This window comes from Lissotriton helveticus, chromosome 11 (genome assembly GCF_964261635.1).
Source record: "Lissotriton helveticus chromosome 11, aLisHel1.1, whole genome shotgun sequence".
NCBI classification, from domain to species: Eukaryota; Metazoa; Chordata; class Amphibia; order Caudata; family Salamandridae; genus Lissotriton; species Lissotriton helveticus.
The window spans coordinates 933,016,773-933,035,058 of NC_136072.1; the positions used below are offsets into that span (position 1 = coordinate 933,016,773).

Consider the following 18,286-nt stretch of genomic DNA (forward strand, 5'->3'; position numbering starts at 1 on the left):
TCTATATCTATCTAACAGCCTCTGTCTATCTATCTATCTATCTATCTATCTATCTATCTATCTATCTATCTATCTATCTATCTATCTATCTATCTATCTATCTATCTATCTATCGCCCTCACTCTATCTTTCTATCTATCACCGTCACTCTATCTATCTATCGCCCTCATTCTATCTTTTTATCACACTCACTCTATCTATCTATCACCCTCACTCTATCTATCTATCTATCTATCTATCTATCTATCTATCTATCTATCTATCTATCTATCTATCTATCGCCCTCACTCTATCTATCTATCGTTCTCTATCTCTATCTATTTATTGTCCTCTATCTATCTATCTATCGCCCTCCCTATCTATCTATCTATCTATCTATCTATCTATCTATCTATCTATCTATCTATCTATCTATCTATCTATCTATCTATCTATCTATCTATCTATCTATCTATCTATCTATCTATCTATCTATCTATCTATCTATCTATCTATCTTATCTATCTATCTATCTATCTATCTATCTATCTATCTATCTATCTTACTATCTATCACCCTAACTCTATCTATCTATCTATCAATCGCCCTCACTCTATCTATCACCCTCACTCTATCTAGCGCCCTCTATCTATCTATCTATCTATCTATCTATCTATCTATCTATCTATCTATCTATCTATCTATCTATCTATATCTATCTAACAGCCTCTGTCTATCTATCTATCTATCTATCTATCTATCTATCTATCTATCTATCTATCTATCTATCTATCTATCTATCGCCCTCACTCTATCTTTCTATCTATTGCCCTCACTATATCTATCTATCGCCCTCCCTCTACCTATTGCCCTCCCTCTATCACCCTCACTCTAGCTATCTATCGCACTCACTCTGTCTATCTATCGCATCACCACAGCATCACTTAGCACCACCACCGCATCACTCAGGGGCACCACAACATCACTATGCGCTACCACAGCATCACTGAACGCCACCGCGTCACTCGTCGCCACCACAACACCACTCTGCGCCACCACAGCATCAATCTGTGCAGCCATTCAACAACAACTGGTTCAAATATGTTCTCTCACTGTTTCAAGCTTTATTGCAAATATCACAAAAAGTTGTTAATATTTCACTTCTGTGCTTGGATTTTCATCACAATAAAATACACTGAACATAATCCTCACAAAAGTTATTTACAAAAGTTTAAGCTATTGCCATTATAAATTACAATACATTTTATTTAAGTATTAATTATTAAAAAAAATTAAAAGCCATTGTTATTTTTAATATCAATACATCTAAGTCACGTAAATACAACACATATTGCATTACAAATGCTATAGGTGTCACATTTGCAAAAGTTAAAACTATTGGCATTGTAAATGACAAAGCTATTAATTTAGCTATTTTCCCAACCAATACATAAATAAGAAATGTGTCATTTACAATACCAATAGCTCAAACGTTCCTAATGTGAGACCTATTGCATTGCAAATGCTTGTTTTTAACCCCCATACACTGTCAAAGGGGTCATCAATGTTCCTGGCAGTCATGACTGACAGCAGGAATAGACACCCTACAAAATACCTGATTTCTGTATATTTCTGTTTCTGTTCTGTTTCTCTGCGCTTTATCGACCGCTTTGGTCTTCAGTCATAAGGAGCGAGGGTCCTGAAAGTAGGGGCTTTAAATGAGGCCTCTGTTTAGGTGGAAAGGTTTTTCTGCAGAGGGGTTCGAGGGCTCGAGCAGCTAGAGGGACCCGGACCAGCGTGGAGTTCGGTGGGATGGGTCTGGGGTGTAGTTGGATGATGGTTAAGAACTTTTGAGAGAGACTCGGGGAGCTCAGAGGCTGCATTTTGTCGTCCTGCCTGGGAAGGATGAAAAGTGGAGCGGAGCCACCCAGAACCGAACACTTGTACACACATTTCAGCTTAGCCGCAGGCTCCCAAACCTCTGGCCTATCTACCCAGAGACTGCAGCGTTTCTTTCACAGTCTGTCCTATTTTCCAAGTGAGGTATTTTTTTCGTGTAAGAAAGGGGTCTGCCCCCTGGACTTTGTGATTGTCATCAGAAATATCATCTGTCCTACATCTGGAGCGGGCAGGTGGCTGGACATCCACTCACCGGCATCAACAAGTGTAGTCGGGGCATGGCTTACCACTGGAGGTGGGGCTCGGATGGAGGCAGACGGGGAAGGGGTCTCTGAGGGCACATGTGGGAGTCCAGAGGGCTGGCGATTCTTAGAAAGGGGAGGAGAATTTGTGTGTCCCCTATGGTAGAACTGGAGATGCGCTGGAATGCGGAGAGGGATGGAAATGCTTGATATATACCTAGACCACTATATGCACATGTACTGTACCGAATAACTTGACGACTGTTGTGTAACTATTTTTGTATGGCTGTTAACAAAACCAATAAACATATTTAATTAAAAAAAAGAAAGGGGAGGAGCGTATGTGCGGCAGCAGTGGGAGTACGCAACATAATTTAGGTGCAAGCGTTACGGGCTGAAAACGTGTGAGTAGAGCGAGGTTACGTGTGCTCGTACAAGTAACCACATAGATAAGCCTATTGAGTCACTACCAAATGAGACTAGCCGAGGAATGAAAACGAGGAGGGGCCATTATACGCTGTACAGTGTGATGGCCAAATGAAACGTTTTCAAAGTGAAATCACCAGGGACTAGAGGGGCATGTACACAAATGCACCAATAACAAACCAGCATTTCTGAATGCCACAGAATGCCACAGATATGAACCAATGACAATCAGTGGGTTTGCCAAACCCCACAGAAGAGATATAACAGGTCGATTAAAGCTCGACCTAAAAAGTGACATTCTTCAGCCTTTCTTTTCACACTCAGCAAGATTGTGACATACTTCACCTTACTAAATCCTCTCACTTTGCATTCCGTGAAAGAAAAGTAAACACCAATTTGGATGTTAGCAGAATAAGTAGCAGTTAGAAAACAGAGCTTGACATTTGACCAGTGTAACAAGATTCAAATTAAATGCATCTATGTTCTTCATTCACCTTCAGAACTCCAGAATTTATTTTTTTGTGGGGTGCTGCAGCTCAACCCCTTTCCTCCCCCACCCTTCAAGCGCCTCTGAAAAAGAGCTGATGAATGATGCATAAGTCAGACCACTGACTCCACTGCATGAAGACTGGAGGTTCATACACAAGAGAGTATTTGCACGGACAGCAGAGACTGTTTATGAAAGAGACAGGCAAGAACAGCTGAGACTTCATGTTACAGAATTATGACGAGGATAACGGAGAGTACATGTGTAAGAGAAAAAAGTTCAACAGTAGAGTCTGCAAGTAAAAGAGGCATGGCAAGGACAGCAGAGACAGCATGTGTAACAGGCACAGCATGGACAACATAGACTGCACGTGAACGCCAGAGTCTGCATGTGAAAGAGGCATTACTTGGACAGCAAAAACTGCATGTGAACAGCAGGGTCTGCATGTGAAAAAGACACAGCATTGACAGCAGCGACAGCATGTAAAAAAGGCATGGCATGGACAGCTGAGACTGCATGTGTAAGAGGCGTGGCATGGAAAGCAGAAACTGCATATAAAAGAGGCACGGCATGGACAGGAGAGACTGCACGCAAAAGAGGCACAACATAGACAGCAGTGACTGCATGTGATAGAGGCAAAGCATGGACAGCAGAGACTGCATGTGAACAAAAGAGTCTGCATGTGAAAGAGGCACAGCATGGACAGCAGAGACTGCATATGAAAGAGGCACGGCATGGACAGCAGAGACTGCACTTGAAAGTGGCATGGCTTGGTCTGCAGAATCTACATGTGAAATAGACAGCAGAGATTGCATGTAAATAAGGCATGGCATGGATAGCTGAGACTGCATGTGTAAGAGGCATGGCATGGATAGCAGAGACTGCATGTGAAAGAGGCAGGGCATGGACATCAGAAACTGCATGTGAACAGCAGAGTCTGCATGTGAAAGATGCACGGCATGGACAGCAGAGACTGCATGGGAAAGAGGCATGGCATGGGCAACAAAGACTGCATGTGAACAGCAGAGTCTGCATGTGAAAGATGCACGGCATGGACAGCGGAGACTGCATGGGAAAGAGGCACGACATGGGCAACAGAGACTGCATGAGAACAGGAGAGTCGGCATATGAAATAGGCATGGCATGGACAGCAGAGACTGCATGTGAAAGAGGCACGACATGGACAGCGGAGAATGCATGTTTAGTAATCTTGACTTAGATAACGTAGACTACATCTGTAGTAGAAACAAGTTGAACATCAGAGTCTGCATGTGAAAGAGGCACGTCAAGGACAGCAGAGACTGCACGTGAAAGTAGCACACCTTGGACAGCAGAGACTGCACGTGAAAGAGGCACGGCATGACAGCAGCAAAGGAGTGTGAAAGACACATGACATGGACAGTAGAGACTCCATGTGAAAGGGGCATGTCATGGACAGGAGAGACTGCTTGTGAAAGAGGCACGGCATCACAGCAGAGAAGTGGTGTGAGAAAGAGGCATGACATGGACAGTAGAGACTGCACGTGAAAGAGGCACGGCATGGACAGAAGAGACTGCTTGTGAAAGAGGCACGGCATTTAAAGCAGAGGCTGCACGTGAAAGAGGCATGGAATGGACAGCAGAGACTGCATGTGAACAGAAGAGTCTGCATGTGTAGGGGGCATGGCATGGACAGCTGAGACTGCACGTAAACAGCCGCTGCATACCACACCCTTACCACTTTCAGCTGAAAGAAGAGGGCACATTTGCTACACTATTTCTTTGTGTGACACTTCCCTATGACTTCAGTGATAAAAAATTAATGGCAGCACCCCCACTCTGAAAATTGTCCCAACGCCACTAGGTAGTTTGGTATCTTGCTTTCAAACTCATACAAAACTAGTCATCTTCAATTAAGAACTAAGGGCCAGATGTAGGTGTCAAAATACCGGTCGGAATCGGCCGAAAATACCGATTTTCGGCCGTTTCCGACCGGTATTTTGACATTGGTATGTAGGGGCACTAAAAACATACAGATTCGGTAATTTTACCGAATCGGTAATTTTACCAAATCGGTAAAATTACTGATCGGTAAAATTACAGAATCTGTATTTTCCTATGTAGGTAGCACTTCTAACAGTGCTACAGGGCATGTAATACAATTGCATGGTAAATAACGAACTCATGTGTACATGCACATCTGTGCATGTACACCTGTGCCATGTGGCACACAGACATGCCCTAAGGGCCAGTTACAGGGGTGCAACAGGGTGTCAAAGTGATACCCTGTACCCCTTGTAAATTCGGTATTTTTACCGATTGAGTAATTACCAAATCGGAAACTGCCATTGAATCCCATGGGCTTCGAGGCCCATAGGAATCAATGGCAAATACCGATTCTGTAATTACAGAATCGGTAAATACCGAATCATACCGATTCGGTATTTATTACCGAATTTCTACCTACATTTGAATTACCGATTCATGAATACCGAATCGGTAAAATTCGGTATTTATGAATCGGTAATTCACATTTACCTACATCTAGGCCTCAGTCCCCAAGGAAGATTTATCTGCCCTTTGCGTTTTTTGCTCCGACTGGGACCTTCTTAAGGAGGCATGAGACATCTTTCACCTGTATTTAGGTGCATGAGGGCACCACAGTTACTTGGCAGATTCACCCTTTCTTTTTCTTAATAACAAAACAAACAAAAGAGAGCTTCACTCCAAGTTCTTGATACTACCAAACATCCATGACACTTACTGCCTACAACTGTCCAAGTTCTCTTTTTTTAACTTCATTTTTATTTTTAAGCAGTCATGCACAAAATAATGATACAGGGGCATTTAGCATGGTACAGACCAATCAGAGGCAGAGAGAACAAAGGAAAATGTCCAAGTTCTGAGTAACCTAAACAGCTGGCCATTAGTGAAAATTAGGCTCACTTTAAAAGAAGCCTCACTCTGTTCTTCCTCAGAGCAGAGGGTTGAAACCTTAAGAGGGCATCCAGAAGGTGCCATACCAGATCTCCCCCCCCCCCAATTCCCTTAGGAGGGGGTGTATACAGAGAATTCTACCTACACCGATAGGTTATAAATGCCTAGTAGGGCATGGGTTTCCCTCTGCTTTCTTAGCAATCCCTTAAGAGTGTGTCCATGAATTAACAAAATACAAAGGGACTATAGAGGATCCTTATGAGAACATGTCATGGGATATCAGGTACCTCAGAGAGGACTGCTATCGCCTGCCAGTTCTTTCATCTTTTTCAGAACTACTGACTGCAGCATTAAATCATTGTGATTCTTGCCTGGTAGCCCTCGATGCTTTTGGCAAACGCTTTGCTTGTATGACTTTGTTTTATAGTTAACTCAAGTGCTACTTTTAACCTATTACTAGTTTTGCACTTTGCACTTTTTACAGCTGTGGCCCTGTTTATTATTCCCAGTTTATTATTCCCACACTAAACACTTTATGACTTGAGTGTTCTTTTACTTATATAGTCTGTGGTATTTTATTTTGATTTCTATGTGCTGGCGCAATGCAGAGAGTTGTCACTCAGTGATCTATTAGAGAGTCTTAGTTGTGAGTCGTACATACGTAACAAACTCAAGTGTATCAACAGAGTATCACACTTTGTTTTGCATTGGAATCAATCAAAGGAAGGATGAACTTGGCCGACTAAGGACGTGACTCTTCGTTTGAACAAAAATACGAAGTTACGCTTCAATTGCTGATTCGTTATTCATCATTTATTGGAACTTTTGTCCCACTACACTAGAACAATAGTGACCCCCCATCTTCACCTGTGGTCCTCTCAAAACCAATACACAGATTACAGAAATTTCAGGGAGTTCTTTCTGCAATGAAATGTTTAGTCCTGATGATGGTCTACATGACGACTGCACACTAGACCGAAACGTCGACACCTCCATCATCTCCTAATAGTGCTGCGTTGTCACCAACATTCGATCATAGTTTATTAATTACCTTTGATTGTTTGTTACACTAACCAGGAGTTGATGTTAGAGCTGTGAACTGAAGGAATGTGATTAACTACATCTCTGTTCTCAGTTTTTGCTTGGATTTATTTCTATGTACCTGTCTCCCACGATGTAAATTCATTGTTTCATCATCTTAATACATAATAATAATTTTTTCATAAACAAAAAACTTTCTCCGTGTGTTCCCTGTTCATCCTTCCTTTGATTGATTCCAATGCAAAACGAAGTGTGATACTCTGTTGATACACTTGAGTTTGTTACGTATGTACGACTCACAACTAAGACTCTCTGTTTTTTAACAAGTCCCTTGTAGCACACTGTGACTTCAAATATTCAGCGCCCAAGCCTACAAGGGTTTATTGGGTTTCCCCTGCCTCTTACACACTCAGTGATCTAGTCACAACTTGAACATGCATGGGAACCTGGATGTCTTGGGAAGGAGATTGGCGGTGTGCATCAGCACGCCCCATCAGGCAGCGCATTGAAGATATGCCAAAGGCAATCTTATTTGCACCCGTGCGTACATGGGTGTGGCACCCATGCTGACTGTTTGATGTATGGCCAGGCCTTCTTAAGTTCAAGTATGTTTAATTTATCTTCGTTTTCAGCACTGAACTCGCTTAATTCAGTTACTTATAGTATATTATCCAAAGAGGACCTACTTCCTAGCGCCCCTCTCAGCGTCTCGCTTTAACCCATTTAATCATCATAATATGACCAAGCCTAAGCTCTTTGACTGCCTTGTAATTTGAATTTGTCAACACAATGCAGAACAGCTATTATTAATCTCATTGCTGATAATGACCTACATTTACTCTTCCTCACAGAAACCTGGCTTTCTGAGAACCATAAATCTTTTGCTACGATTGCATTGGTATACTGGGTGGTGGTGTAGTTATTTTACATAAAGATTGCATGAATATCTGTGTCCAAGCAGGGCTCGGCCCCAAAATATCTACAGTCTTGTCCAACCTTACATACCCAGTCGCACATTAAGATCTTCTGTTAATGGCGATTTTGTTGTTCCAAGATTCAAACTTGTAAAGATGGGGGGTCGGTCCTTCTCCCATCTAGGCCCCAAATCCTGGAACACGCTACCTATCGCCCTGAAATCAGAGACAGACCTATTCTGCTTTCGGAAAAAGCTTAAGACCCTACTCTTCCAATAGATTTATCCTGTCGCTCTAGCTGGTTCATGGTATTGTTGCTGTGTCTTCTCTTTCTACTTTTGTCTATCCCAGGCGCCGGGAAACCCACTGCGGGTAGCTGTTGCGCATTACAAGTTCAAGTAAATAAATAAATAAATTGCTGTTCTTGAGGCTGAGACTCTCCTCCGAATTTTAGAGATGTCTATAATGAGCTTGTTAAATTCTCGCTCTCCACACCATACCACTTAAATATTTCTTTCTTTTAAAAGAGTTAATTCTACACTTCCTCAGACGACATACCCAGCTCTATATTCTGGGAGATTTTAATTTTTGGGGCGAAATCACTAGTTATTCCACTGTGAATTATATTTTCCAACTAGTCCCTAGCTTGGATCTACGTCAACATATTCAGGAACCTACTCACAAAAAAGTTCATTCCCAAATTGAGTTTATTTATTTATATTATTGATATATGTGGGTCAGGCCACCACTTAATTGGTTTTCTTTTCAAATTGTAATTGTTTCAGCTTCTTCGTTGGGACAAATTTGTACGATATTTGTGTATAAAAGAAACCGATTGGATAGAAATGTGTCTAAGCTGGCACACCGTTTACAACTTTTTGACCTCCTTTTCCTGTGTATGGGACAAAACCAATCCTTCTGCAATAATTGAACATGTCTATCAGCACTTGGACTTGGAGTTCAGATATATGCTGTGCTTCACTGCGTAGTCAGCTTGGCTCCTGCTTCCTGTAAATAGCTTACACCCACTCTCAGACAGGAAAAGTCAATTCTAAGCCATTTGAAAAGAAAGTGGAGGAAATTCTAAAACCCCAACGATATAACTTTATACTACTGCCAGCTGTGGAAATATTGCTTCTTGATTAGATCAGCTAAAATATCCTATTACTCTTAAATGTCCTGGCTGTTAAAAATAGAACTAAAGAATTGATTTTAAACTATAAATATCTTACACACCTTATGGCTATGAATAAATCTATTGCGCTTTGTCAATATTTCGCTAACAATTTGGCTCCTGTTGTCTCAGAAAACATAAACGCTATTAGGGATGAACTGGCTTTCATTTCTTATTCTTCATCTCATGTAGCCTCAATCTGTGTCCCACCAGCCAACTCATTGCCCGCGCTTGAAGATTCTAGATCTATAGTGAGTCTCATTAGCAGCTCCTTGGTTGTGAAACATCATCAAGGCAACTAAGTTTTCTTCAGCCTATCTCGATTGATGAATGGTCAAAGGTTATTATAACCAGTAGGGCTTCCAGCTCTACTAATTCCCTGCTGGGCATTCTTCGGAGAATTATTATGGATCAATTAGCTCCCTACCTGCATGTTGTGAATAATTGCTCTCATTATTCAGGTATTTTTCCAGATAATTGTAAACTTGTAGTTGTCTACCCACACCTTAAAAACGCCCCAACAGATGACTCAAAAACCCTATCTCGTATTGCTTTATATTTCAAAATGTGTTGAGAAAACTGTCACACCGCAGTGGAAAGAATTTACAAAAGAGAATCATTTGCCATATGATTTACACGTCATCTTTTGACCATGCTGATGTATGAATTTATTACACCAGTCAGCAACGATCTGTGCATGAAGATGCATGTAGAAAATGAGGGAGTCCTGATTTTACTTGATGACTCTGCACCAGATAGATTTGCTTGATATGAAGGGCACTGCTCTCGCCTTGTTCACTTCCTACCATTCTAACAGGGCTCAAAGTATTTATCTCATTTGCTTTTTTCCCATATCGAATCTCTTTCTTGGCGGTGTGCAACAAAAGGGCCATCTTATCCCCTCTCTTGTTTAATTTAATTTATATCTCAATCCACTGGTTCACATTCTGCATAACTTTAAAGTAAAGTTATATTGTTATGTAGATCATACCCAGTTGGTTTGTAGTTTGATCAACTCTGTTGCTTTTCTGTCAGTACTTGAAATCACTCCTGTATGGATGAAGAAAAATTTCTTGAAATTGAATTGAATGGAGACCAGGAATCTTCCTGTCATCAACAAGATTAATTGGCAGTTGCCAAGAAATGGTCTAATTTGCCTGTAACCTGGCCTTCATTTTGGACTATGTACTGTCAATTGAACCACGGATTTCAGCAGTCACAAATAAGTGTTTATTCTAGTTCAAAGAGCTTAGTAGGACTTTTTCCATTTCTCTCTTTCCAATATAGAGTGATTGTCTCTGATGCCTTCCTACAACCTAAATTAGACTATGGGAATTTGGCCTTCCTTAACCTACACAAAAAGTCCTTGATTAGGCGTCAGAAACTGCAGAATGTGTCGGTCAGATTGGTGTGCAATCTGAAAACAATTGACCAGGTAACTGAGTAGTGCAACCAACGGTCAACTACATTGGCTGCCAATTAATAAACACATTAATTTTAAAGTTGATTGCCTCACGCATAGAATTTTACACAATCATTCTTCAACGTTTAATTTCAAGAAGTTTACAAAATGTCCTCCATCCTGTTCATCCTCCATGTTCCCTTTTTCTGTAAACTGGGGCAAAAGATTTCTCTAGCTACTAGGCCCCTAACTTTTGATTTCCCTCCCTTTTGCAATTTGCGCACAATCAGTGTTCTATCCATTTCGTAAACTGCTGAAAATATGGCTTTAAGCTCAGTAATTGAATGGAGTACCAAAAGTCTTAGCAGCTATCTGGTCTAATTGAATGTTACTGTGTAAGGAAAAAAGAAATCAATCACGTTGAGCAGTATTGCCTGCACCAGCAGACAATATTTGCTGTTAACTAGGCGCTATAAACTTATGGTCCCAAGTCACAAATGTGGACCCTTAAAATGGAGAGGGTGGTTAAAAGCTGTTACTGTTATGAAAGTGTGGGTAACAAGGCTATTAGTACCTCTCCCACAGGCCATGACAAAAGGTGTAGAGCCACATCAGCGTGGGGACGAGAAATTGCTTTTTTTTCTATGCATCCCTTGTTAAGTTTGCACTGAGCTGGAGAAATCTACTATTTTTAACATTATCTTAAAAGGGGCTTACATTCTGCCCCACCTCTCCTTAATGGCTTTTCATTGGTTTCTATGCTTTCCACATACTTATTCTCCTTTTCTATTGGCTGTTGCATATTTCTTGCATTTACCAATACTTGTTCCTCGTATGCTTCTCTTATTAGTTTCCCGCAGCCAAAATACTGTAAACATCCGCTGTGGTGGAACTATTTTTTCATAACGTTTTGCATCTTTCTGCTTTTTTGTCTTACAGTACATTTTTATAGCACAATTTATCACCCAGAAAGATTAAGGGCCAGATGTAGGTAATTCCGATTTACCTACTCTTAAATACCGAATCATACCGATTCGGTATTTAAGAGTAGGTAAATTGGAAGTAGGCAGATGTAGGTAATTTTCTGTAAGATTCGGTATTTACCGATTCGGTAAATACCGAATCGGTATTTCCCATTGATTCCTATGGGCCTTGAAGCCCATAGGAATCAATGTGAAATACTGATTCGGTATTTACCGAATCCTGGCAGGGGGAACGGGGTGTCACTTTGACACCCTGTAGCACCCCAATTGCAGGCTTGTGTGCCATGTGGCACACATACATGCCCTAAGGGCATGTCTGTGTGTCACATGGCATAGGTGTACATGCACAGATGTGCATGTACACTGGAATTCGGTATTTTACCACCCAATAAAATTGGGTGGTAAAATAAGAAGTCCTAAGGGCCTGTGGCACTGCAAACTGTGCCACCTACATATGGATTAACAGAATCGGTATATCTACCGAATCGGAAAAATCCCGAAGTGGTAAATTTACCGAATCGGTAAATATACCGATTTTGAAATTTCCGAGCCACCTACATGTCAAAAGCCGAATACCGGTCGGTAACGGCCAAAATCGGCCGTTACCGACCGGTATTTGGCTACAGGATGTTGTGCTGCCGAAACTCGAACCGGGATCCCTTGACCTCGAGTCAGCAGCTCTGGTTGCTGCACCACATCCTTTCCACTCCTATGGTCCTTCTCAAAGAGCTCTTTCCTTCGTTCTGGACGGTGATTGATAAAAACAGCTGCTTATCAGATGCGAAATCGATGCATTACCAATGCTTGTTTTTCTTCAGATGATGGTGCTGAAATAAAACCCTGTCTCTCTTTCTCACTATGGGGTGTGGGCTCCACGCCTCCCTCCTTAATGCAAGCCAGATCAATTGCGTAAGCACAAAAAGTACCTGTGTACTTTTGTCTACTATTCTGCTGATGAGCGGAACAAAAGGAGATTTTCATCGACAGTCTGTACATTTGGCATGCAGGGCACTCACCTGTAATTGTACCCTGAGGAGGCTTTGTTGTTTCGAGGGTCAAGCCGCCGGAAGGAGTAATGAGGTATACACTCGGAGGCATCTAAGTCCAGGTTGCAGTTCCAGTTTATGATAGCCCCAATAACCCCTCCCTGAAGAAAAAAAAATGCACAGAAGATTATAGACCGAAATAAAAGGTAGGAATGATGGAGAGAAAACAAGAGAATGGAATGTGAGGGTGAAAGAAATGGGAGATGAAGACTAGACTAGATGATGAGAGGAAGTACAAACACTGGTCATATGGTTAAGATGAAGAATTTGAGGAAAGTGGTGATAGCAAGCAAGGCAACAGGGCTACACACTGTCTGAATAAAGCATCTGTGGAGGCTGAAGAGAAAGGAGAGTGGGAAAGAGATCATGAAAATTGAGGTGCGAAGAAACAAGAACGTGAGCTGATGAAGGAGGGAAGCTATGAGTTTGTTGACAGGGGTAATATATCCGCAAGAGTGGGATCGAAAAGGGAGGTTGTATTACTAAATATTGTTCCCAAGAATATTAAAATACAAGAATAACATGGACAGAATATCGAGAAACGATATACTGAAAGGTACATACGTGCAAGGAGGGAAGTACAGATTTACTATTCCGAAGTGATATATATCCATAGGAAATCCGCAACATTCTATTGACAATAACTTTGGCACCGATTGATGAATCTGCGCGATATTTTCCAAACATTTGGCCAGCTCAGTTCCGCTCCTTCCCTGAAAATTTGGGGGTTAGTGGGTAAGCGGGGGCCGAGAAAAAAGGGGGGTCCTAAAACGTGTTTACCCCATGCAATTTCCCATAGGACCTTTAGCCACAGCTCAGCCCGAACGGCTAGACGGAATTACACAAAATTTGGCAGAGGTAGTCCTCAGTTCCGAATTGTGCCTTTCGCTTATCTGGTGTCAATCTGTTCAGTAGTTTTTGAGAAAATTACGGTTAAAGTCATTTATATATCTATGGGCGCGGTGGTTCCGCGGATCTATCCGCATACCCTACGCGCAGCCTACAAGCACCCTGCCATGCACGAGCTGAATTCTCATTGACTGACAACTTTCAAAATCAGGAAGTGTTGGCAGCCATCTTGCGCCTCGGTAGAACTGAGGCACAGGAAAACAAAAAAAAAACTCTGCAAAACGCAAAAAGGGGGCAGGGGAGACACACCCTGATCCCCTAGGCCTGCTCAGGGGGTCCCACAAAAACCCACAGTGATGTCACTGACCATGTCATGGATGATGTCATATGTGACATCATCAGCAGTGGATTGCGGGCGCGCTAGATATAGTGAGTACAACTAACTATATCGGAGGAATTTCAATGGTTTTATACGAGTGAAATGTCCAGCTAACTATAACACCCCTAAATCCTATGTTTTTTTCAGTGAATTTCTAAGGTTTTTAAATGCTAATTCCTACCTATATCAGGCCTGAAACCTATGGTTTTTTTCAGTGAATATATATATATATATATATATATATGTATGTATATATATATATATATACATATATATATATATATATATATATATGTGTGGAGTTAGGTATAGAACATCTATACCTACAAACATTTCGATATTGTGGTTTAGATATTTTGTTCTCGATGTTTGCATGCATCGATATTCTGGATTCGATATTCAGGGTGCTCACCAACAGGGAGAAGATGAGAGGGTGGCAACAATTTTAAAGGAGGGGAAAGGAGAACAACAGAGGGAAATAAGAAGTGAAAAGGGAGTGGAGAAGACATTGGCAACAGAACGCAAGATGGGAAAAGATCAGACATTCAAATTAAGGAGAGAATATAGGGTTATTCCACCTAAATATAATTTAAAAAATATAGTGCTAACATAATATCATGAGATACAAAATGTGGGATTAAGTATTGACAAGGTAAGAATACGTAGGTAAGTAAATGTTTTCTTTACTTAACTTCGCATCCACTTATCTTGGTTATATATCTGTTGGTAAGGGACGATAAGTGTGGAGTTAAGAGTTAACTGTATACTTACCTATATGCATTTATCTTTTTCATGATTTGGTCCTCAATATTTTGCCCACAATAATATGGTAGCACGAATATAGGTGAGAGAAAAGAAAGTGGAAATGAAGAGCGGATAACAGATTGAGAAAGAAGTATGGGTCATAACCAGATCAACGGTAGAGGTGACGGGTGGAAGAAGACTTGGGAGAGTGAACGCTTGTAAGAGAACAGACTTGGGATGTGATAGGTGGCATTTGACATGATGGATGAAAATGAGTTGAGGGGAAATGCTAGTAAAGGCATTGGGAAGTGATTCCAGATGCTTGTCCTATTTTACTCAACCCCTTACTTTGAGTATGGAGGACCTTCGAGTGCAAAAAACGTGTGTCTCCAGGATGGGACTTTTTTAATATTTAGAAACATTGGAAGATGGGGGTACTGTCTCCTCACTGCATTGTGAAGTAGCAGGTTTGCCTCGGGCTGGGTCTGTTGAAAGCTCAGCATGAAAAGTAGTTTGGATACCCTCATTCCAGATACCAGGTTCATTTACCCAACCTGAGAATTCATCACAGTTCTCCAGCTGATAACTAATCGCTGGAATCTTTGACTATGACTTTACTCCAATATACCTTTTGTACTTTCAGCACTTTTCTGGTTTTGCTCTTCCAGATTATCAATGTTATTGGAATTTTAGATTTTTTAAAGTTTACTTTACTTTCATAGTCTGTAAATGTCACTGTGGTTTTAGGTTTTTTTGCATTTCCATTCCTAATCTATCAATGTGCGGTGTTAGTGTTTATTTGAGTTTACTTTTCTAGTATGCTGACAAAAAATGGTTTAAAGTTCCTTGGATATGCTATCCTAATCTTTTGATATGACGTGGTTATACAGGTTCATTTGCACTCTTCCAGACTATTAAGTCTATTAATGTTAATTGGCTTTAAAGTTTCTTTGGTTTTGCTTTCCAAGTCTATGGGCCCCATTAGGATGTTGGGCGGATCGCCCCAACCGGGCCGGCGGTAGCCACCGCCGGCCCGGCGGGGCCGATCCGCCCGCCATCCCTGCAGAAATGACCACCGCCATATTATAATGGCTGGGGGGTCCATGGCGGACGGAAAGACCGTCCGCCGCATTTCCGCCCCGGTCGACTTGAGACCGGGCAGAAAAGGCTGCAATATGGTGGCGGTGTCTGTTTGACTTCCTGGCATTGTGGCGGATGGTGCCGAGTGCACCGCCCGCCACAATGTCAGGAATGATTGATGCGCCCGCCACTGTGGCGGGTGCATCCTAATAGCAAGCACGGGACCCCCACCCTTATGACGGGCGGTCCCTCTGTACGACGGGATGTCCGCCCGCCATCCTAATGTGCCCCTATGTTGTTAAGTTATTTTCTTTAGTGGTTTCCTATAACTGTCTGTTATGTGGTTTTGAGGTTCTCTGGTTTTGCTTAACCAGTCTTAAAATCCATGATCTCTATTGTGTTTAAGTGGCTTTGTGTTCCCTTGGTTTTGCCCTCACTGTCTACCATTTTAAGTGATTTTCATTCAATTCCCTCTGCTAAACCATCACATTATATTGCTTTTTTATGTTCCATGGCGTTTACTCACACGTGTTTCTTCTCCCAGTCTACAAGCATTAAATGATTTTATGATTCTTGGGTTTGCTCTCCCAATATGTTGTTGTTAATTGATTTAAGGGTTTCTGCCAGGTTAACCCCATAGTGTTTGAATATTAGGTACTTTTCATCTTTCCTAAGGTTAGGTTTGCAGACTTGTAAAATTAATTTATTATAGCGGTGTTAAATGGGTTACGTCTGTCCTAAGTCATTTTATGTTAAGCCTAATCTCTTACATGATAAATGTTTAGTGGTTTCAGAATTTCCTTGGCACTGGTCTTAAAGGCAATGTTGTCTAGTAGTTAATGATCTTAGAGATTGAGTCTATCATGAGAAGTGGTTTTAGAGTTTACCAAGTTTGCTCTCTTTGCAAACCTAAATTAATAATCCTGGGGTTTGCATTTTGACTCTGCTAATGATAATTGGCTTTTGGGTCACCTTGAGATTGTTCTCCTGGTTTACAATTGTTTATTGGTTTTAAGATACAGTGGGTGTACTGCCAATGCTTGGTAATGTTAAGTGACTTTAGGGGTTCTTGGCTTTTCTCTCACAGTTTATAATGTTCAGTAGTTTTAGTCATTATTTTAAATGCAGACCTAGAGCATCCTGGTTTAGATTATGTAGTAGCATTGTATCTGTAGTATCTGACATAGTTCATACATTTCTTTGGGAACTCAACAAGTATGTTTTTAGTTTTTTGATAGGTTTGCTTTCCTGCTGTGTGAACATTTAGCAGTTTAAAAGCAAATGATTTTGAATATTTAGCAGTTTTAAGTTTCCCAATCTTGCTATGAGTCTGTGAATGTTTTTTGGTTTCCTTGTTTGGTTTCGAAGTCTACCAAAGTTTATTTGTTTAAGTTATGAGGTATTTCTGGTGGTATTACATATAAATTTACCTTGTAGGCAAGCTCTGTGAAGTTCTCGCCTGCCTGCTCCACAATGAAGCCCAACCTGAAGATTGGGCAGTAGAGGTCGGTGACAGGATGGAAGATACAGTTTTTAAGGTGGTGGCCATTGTGATCCCGAATATTCCCCCTGAAAACGCACACAATGCTGCTGCAACGTTAAGCATGTAGATACATATACACAACAGCATGGACATGCAGTTAAGGGTGAAAACACACGCAAAGACACATACCATCTTAACATACACTTGCTGCTCATTGTGGCAAGACACACAAATTTGCATTGTTAATCCCATTGATGCGTAGGCACAATGAAAAAATAGATTCAACAAGCATGCAATTATTCCTCAACTACATACATACGTCCTCATTATGAGCAGCCACATAATTCAGATGGGGCCACGGACTGCTGTTACCAGCCCCATCGGAAATATAAGATCCGTTCAACACCAAGGATTGCTTACCTTACACCTAGAGATTTCAGCTGCTAAAAGCATAGCCTGATCCAAAATGAGGAATTGCCAGGGGAATTGGAACAAAATAATTAATGATTCTGCAGTAAATCCTCATTTCATAGTGGACCTTCAAGGTCCAACTCGTAACAACCAAGATTTTTCCCACCCTTTGAATTACCAGTACCCTCTGCATATGTGTCTCAGAGGGTACATACATTCCAGACCATTTACCAGTCCATCTATATTGATGCCCATGCTAGTGAAACATTAATGGCGAAAGGAGAGGTTCCTAATATGGCAAAGGGACGGAGGATGAGGTTATTGAATTCTTGGTCATCAATGGAATTCCTTCTGAAAGGAAAAGTGATCAACAGTGATTGGGGTGGAGGCTTGGTTTGTGTCTGTGGTAGTGTAAACTGGTTGTCCCAGCCCCCTTGTTCATGGGGGTACCAGCTTCAAAGAAGCCCTTTCCCTCAATTAGCATTGGTTTGCACACCCTTGGCCAATCCAGCAGCCAAATCAGGGATTGAGAAAACCTTGTGACTGAATAACATTCTCTCCATGCACTGCAAGATTAAAGACAGACAGCCTAGGGTTTCCAATCGTTTGCATTTGCACCTCTTACTAGGAGTATTTACTTCACAAAAATATCTCACATGGTTAAATATTGTAATGTTTAACATACTTACAGGCCTACCCTTAACATAACAGCACGGACACCATTGTCCTTCTCGTTCACCCAGATAGCACACATGCTGTCACATTGACATACATGCCCTAACTTTAACACACATTCTCACCAACCCCTTGTCCATCCAACATACAGATTTA

General features: G+C 41.3%; 1 protein-coding gene across 1 annotated transcript in view; it reads right to left on the bottom strand.

The window, feature by feature from the left end:
• Positions 1 to 18,286, bottom strand: part of P2RX2 (purinergic receptor P2X 2) — a 185,821-nt gene that overhangs the window by 71,724 nt on the left and 95,811 nt on the right. Inside the window, exons 7-8 of the mRNA XM_078666011.1 lie at positions 16,992 to 17,130; positions 12,480 to 12,610 (exon numbers count right to left, since the gene is read on the bottom strand). Coding sequence (XP_078522137.1) covers positions 12,480 to 12,610; positions 16,992 to 17,130 — 270 coding nt within the window. The remainder of the gene's footprint in view (positions 1 to 12,479; positions 12,611 to 16,991; positions 17,131 to 18,286) is intronic.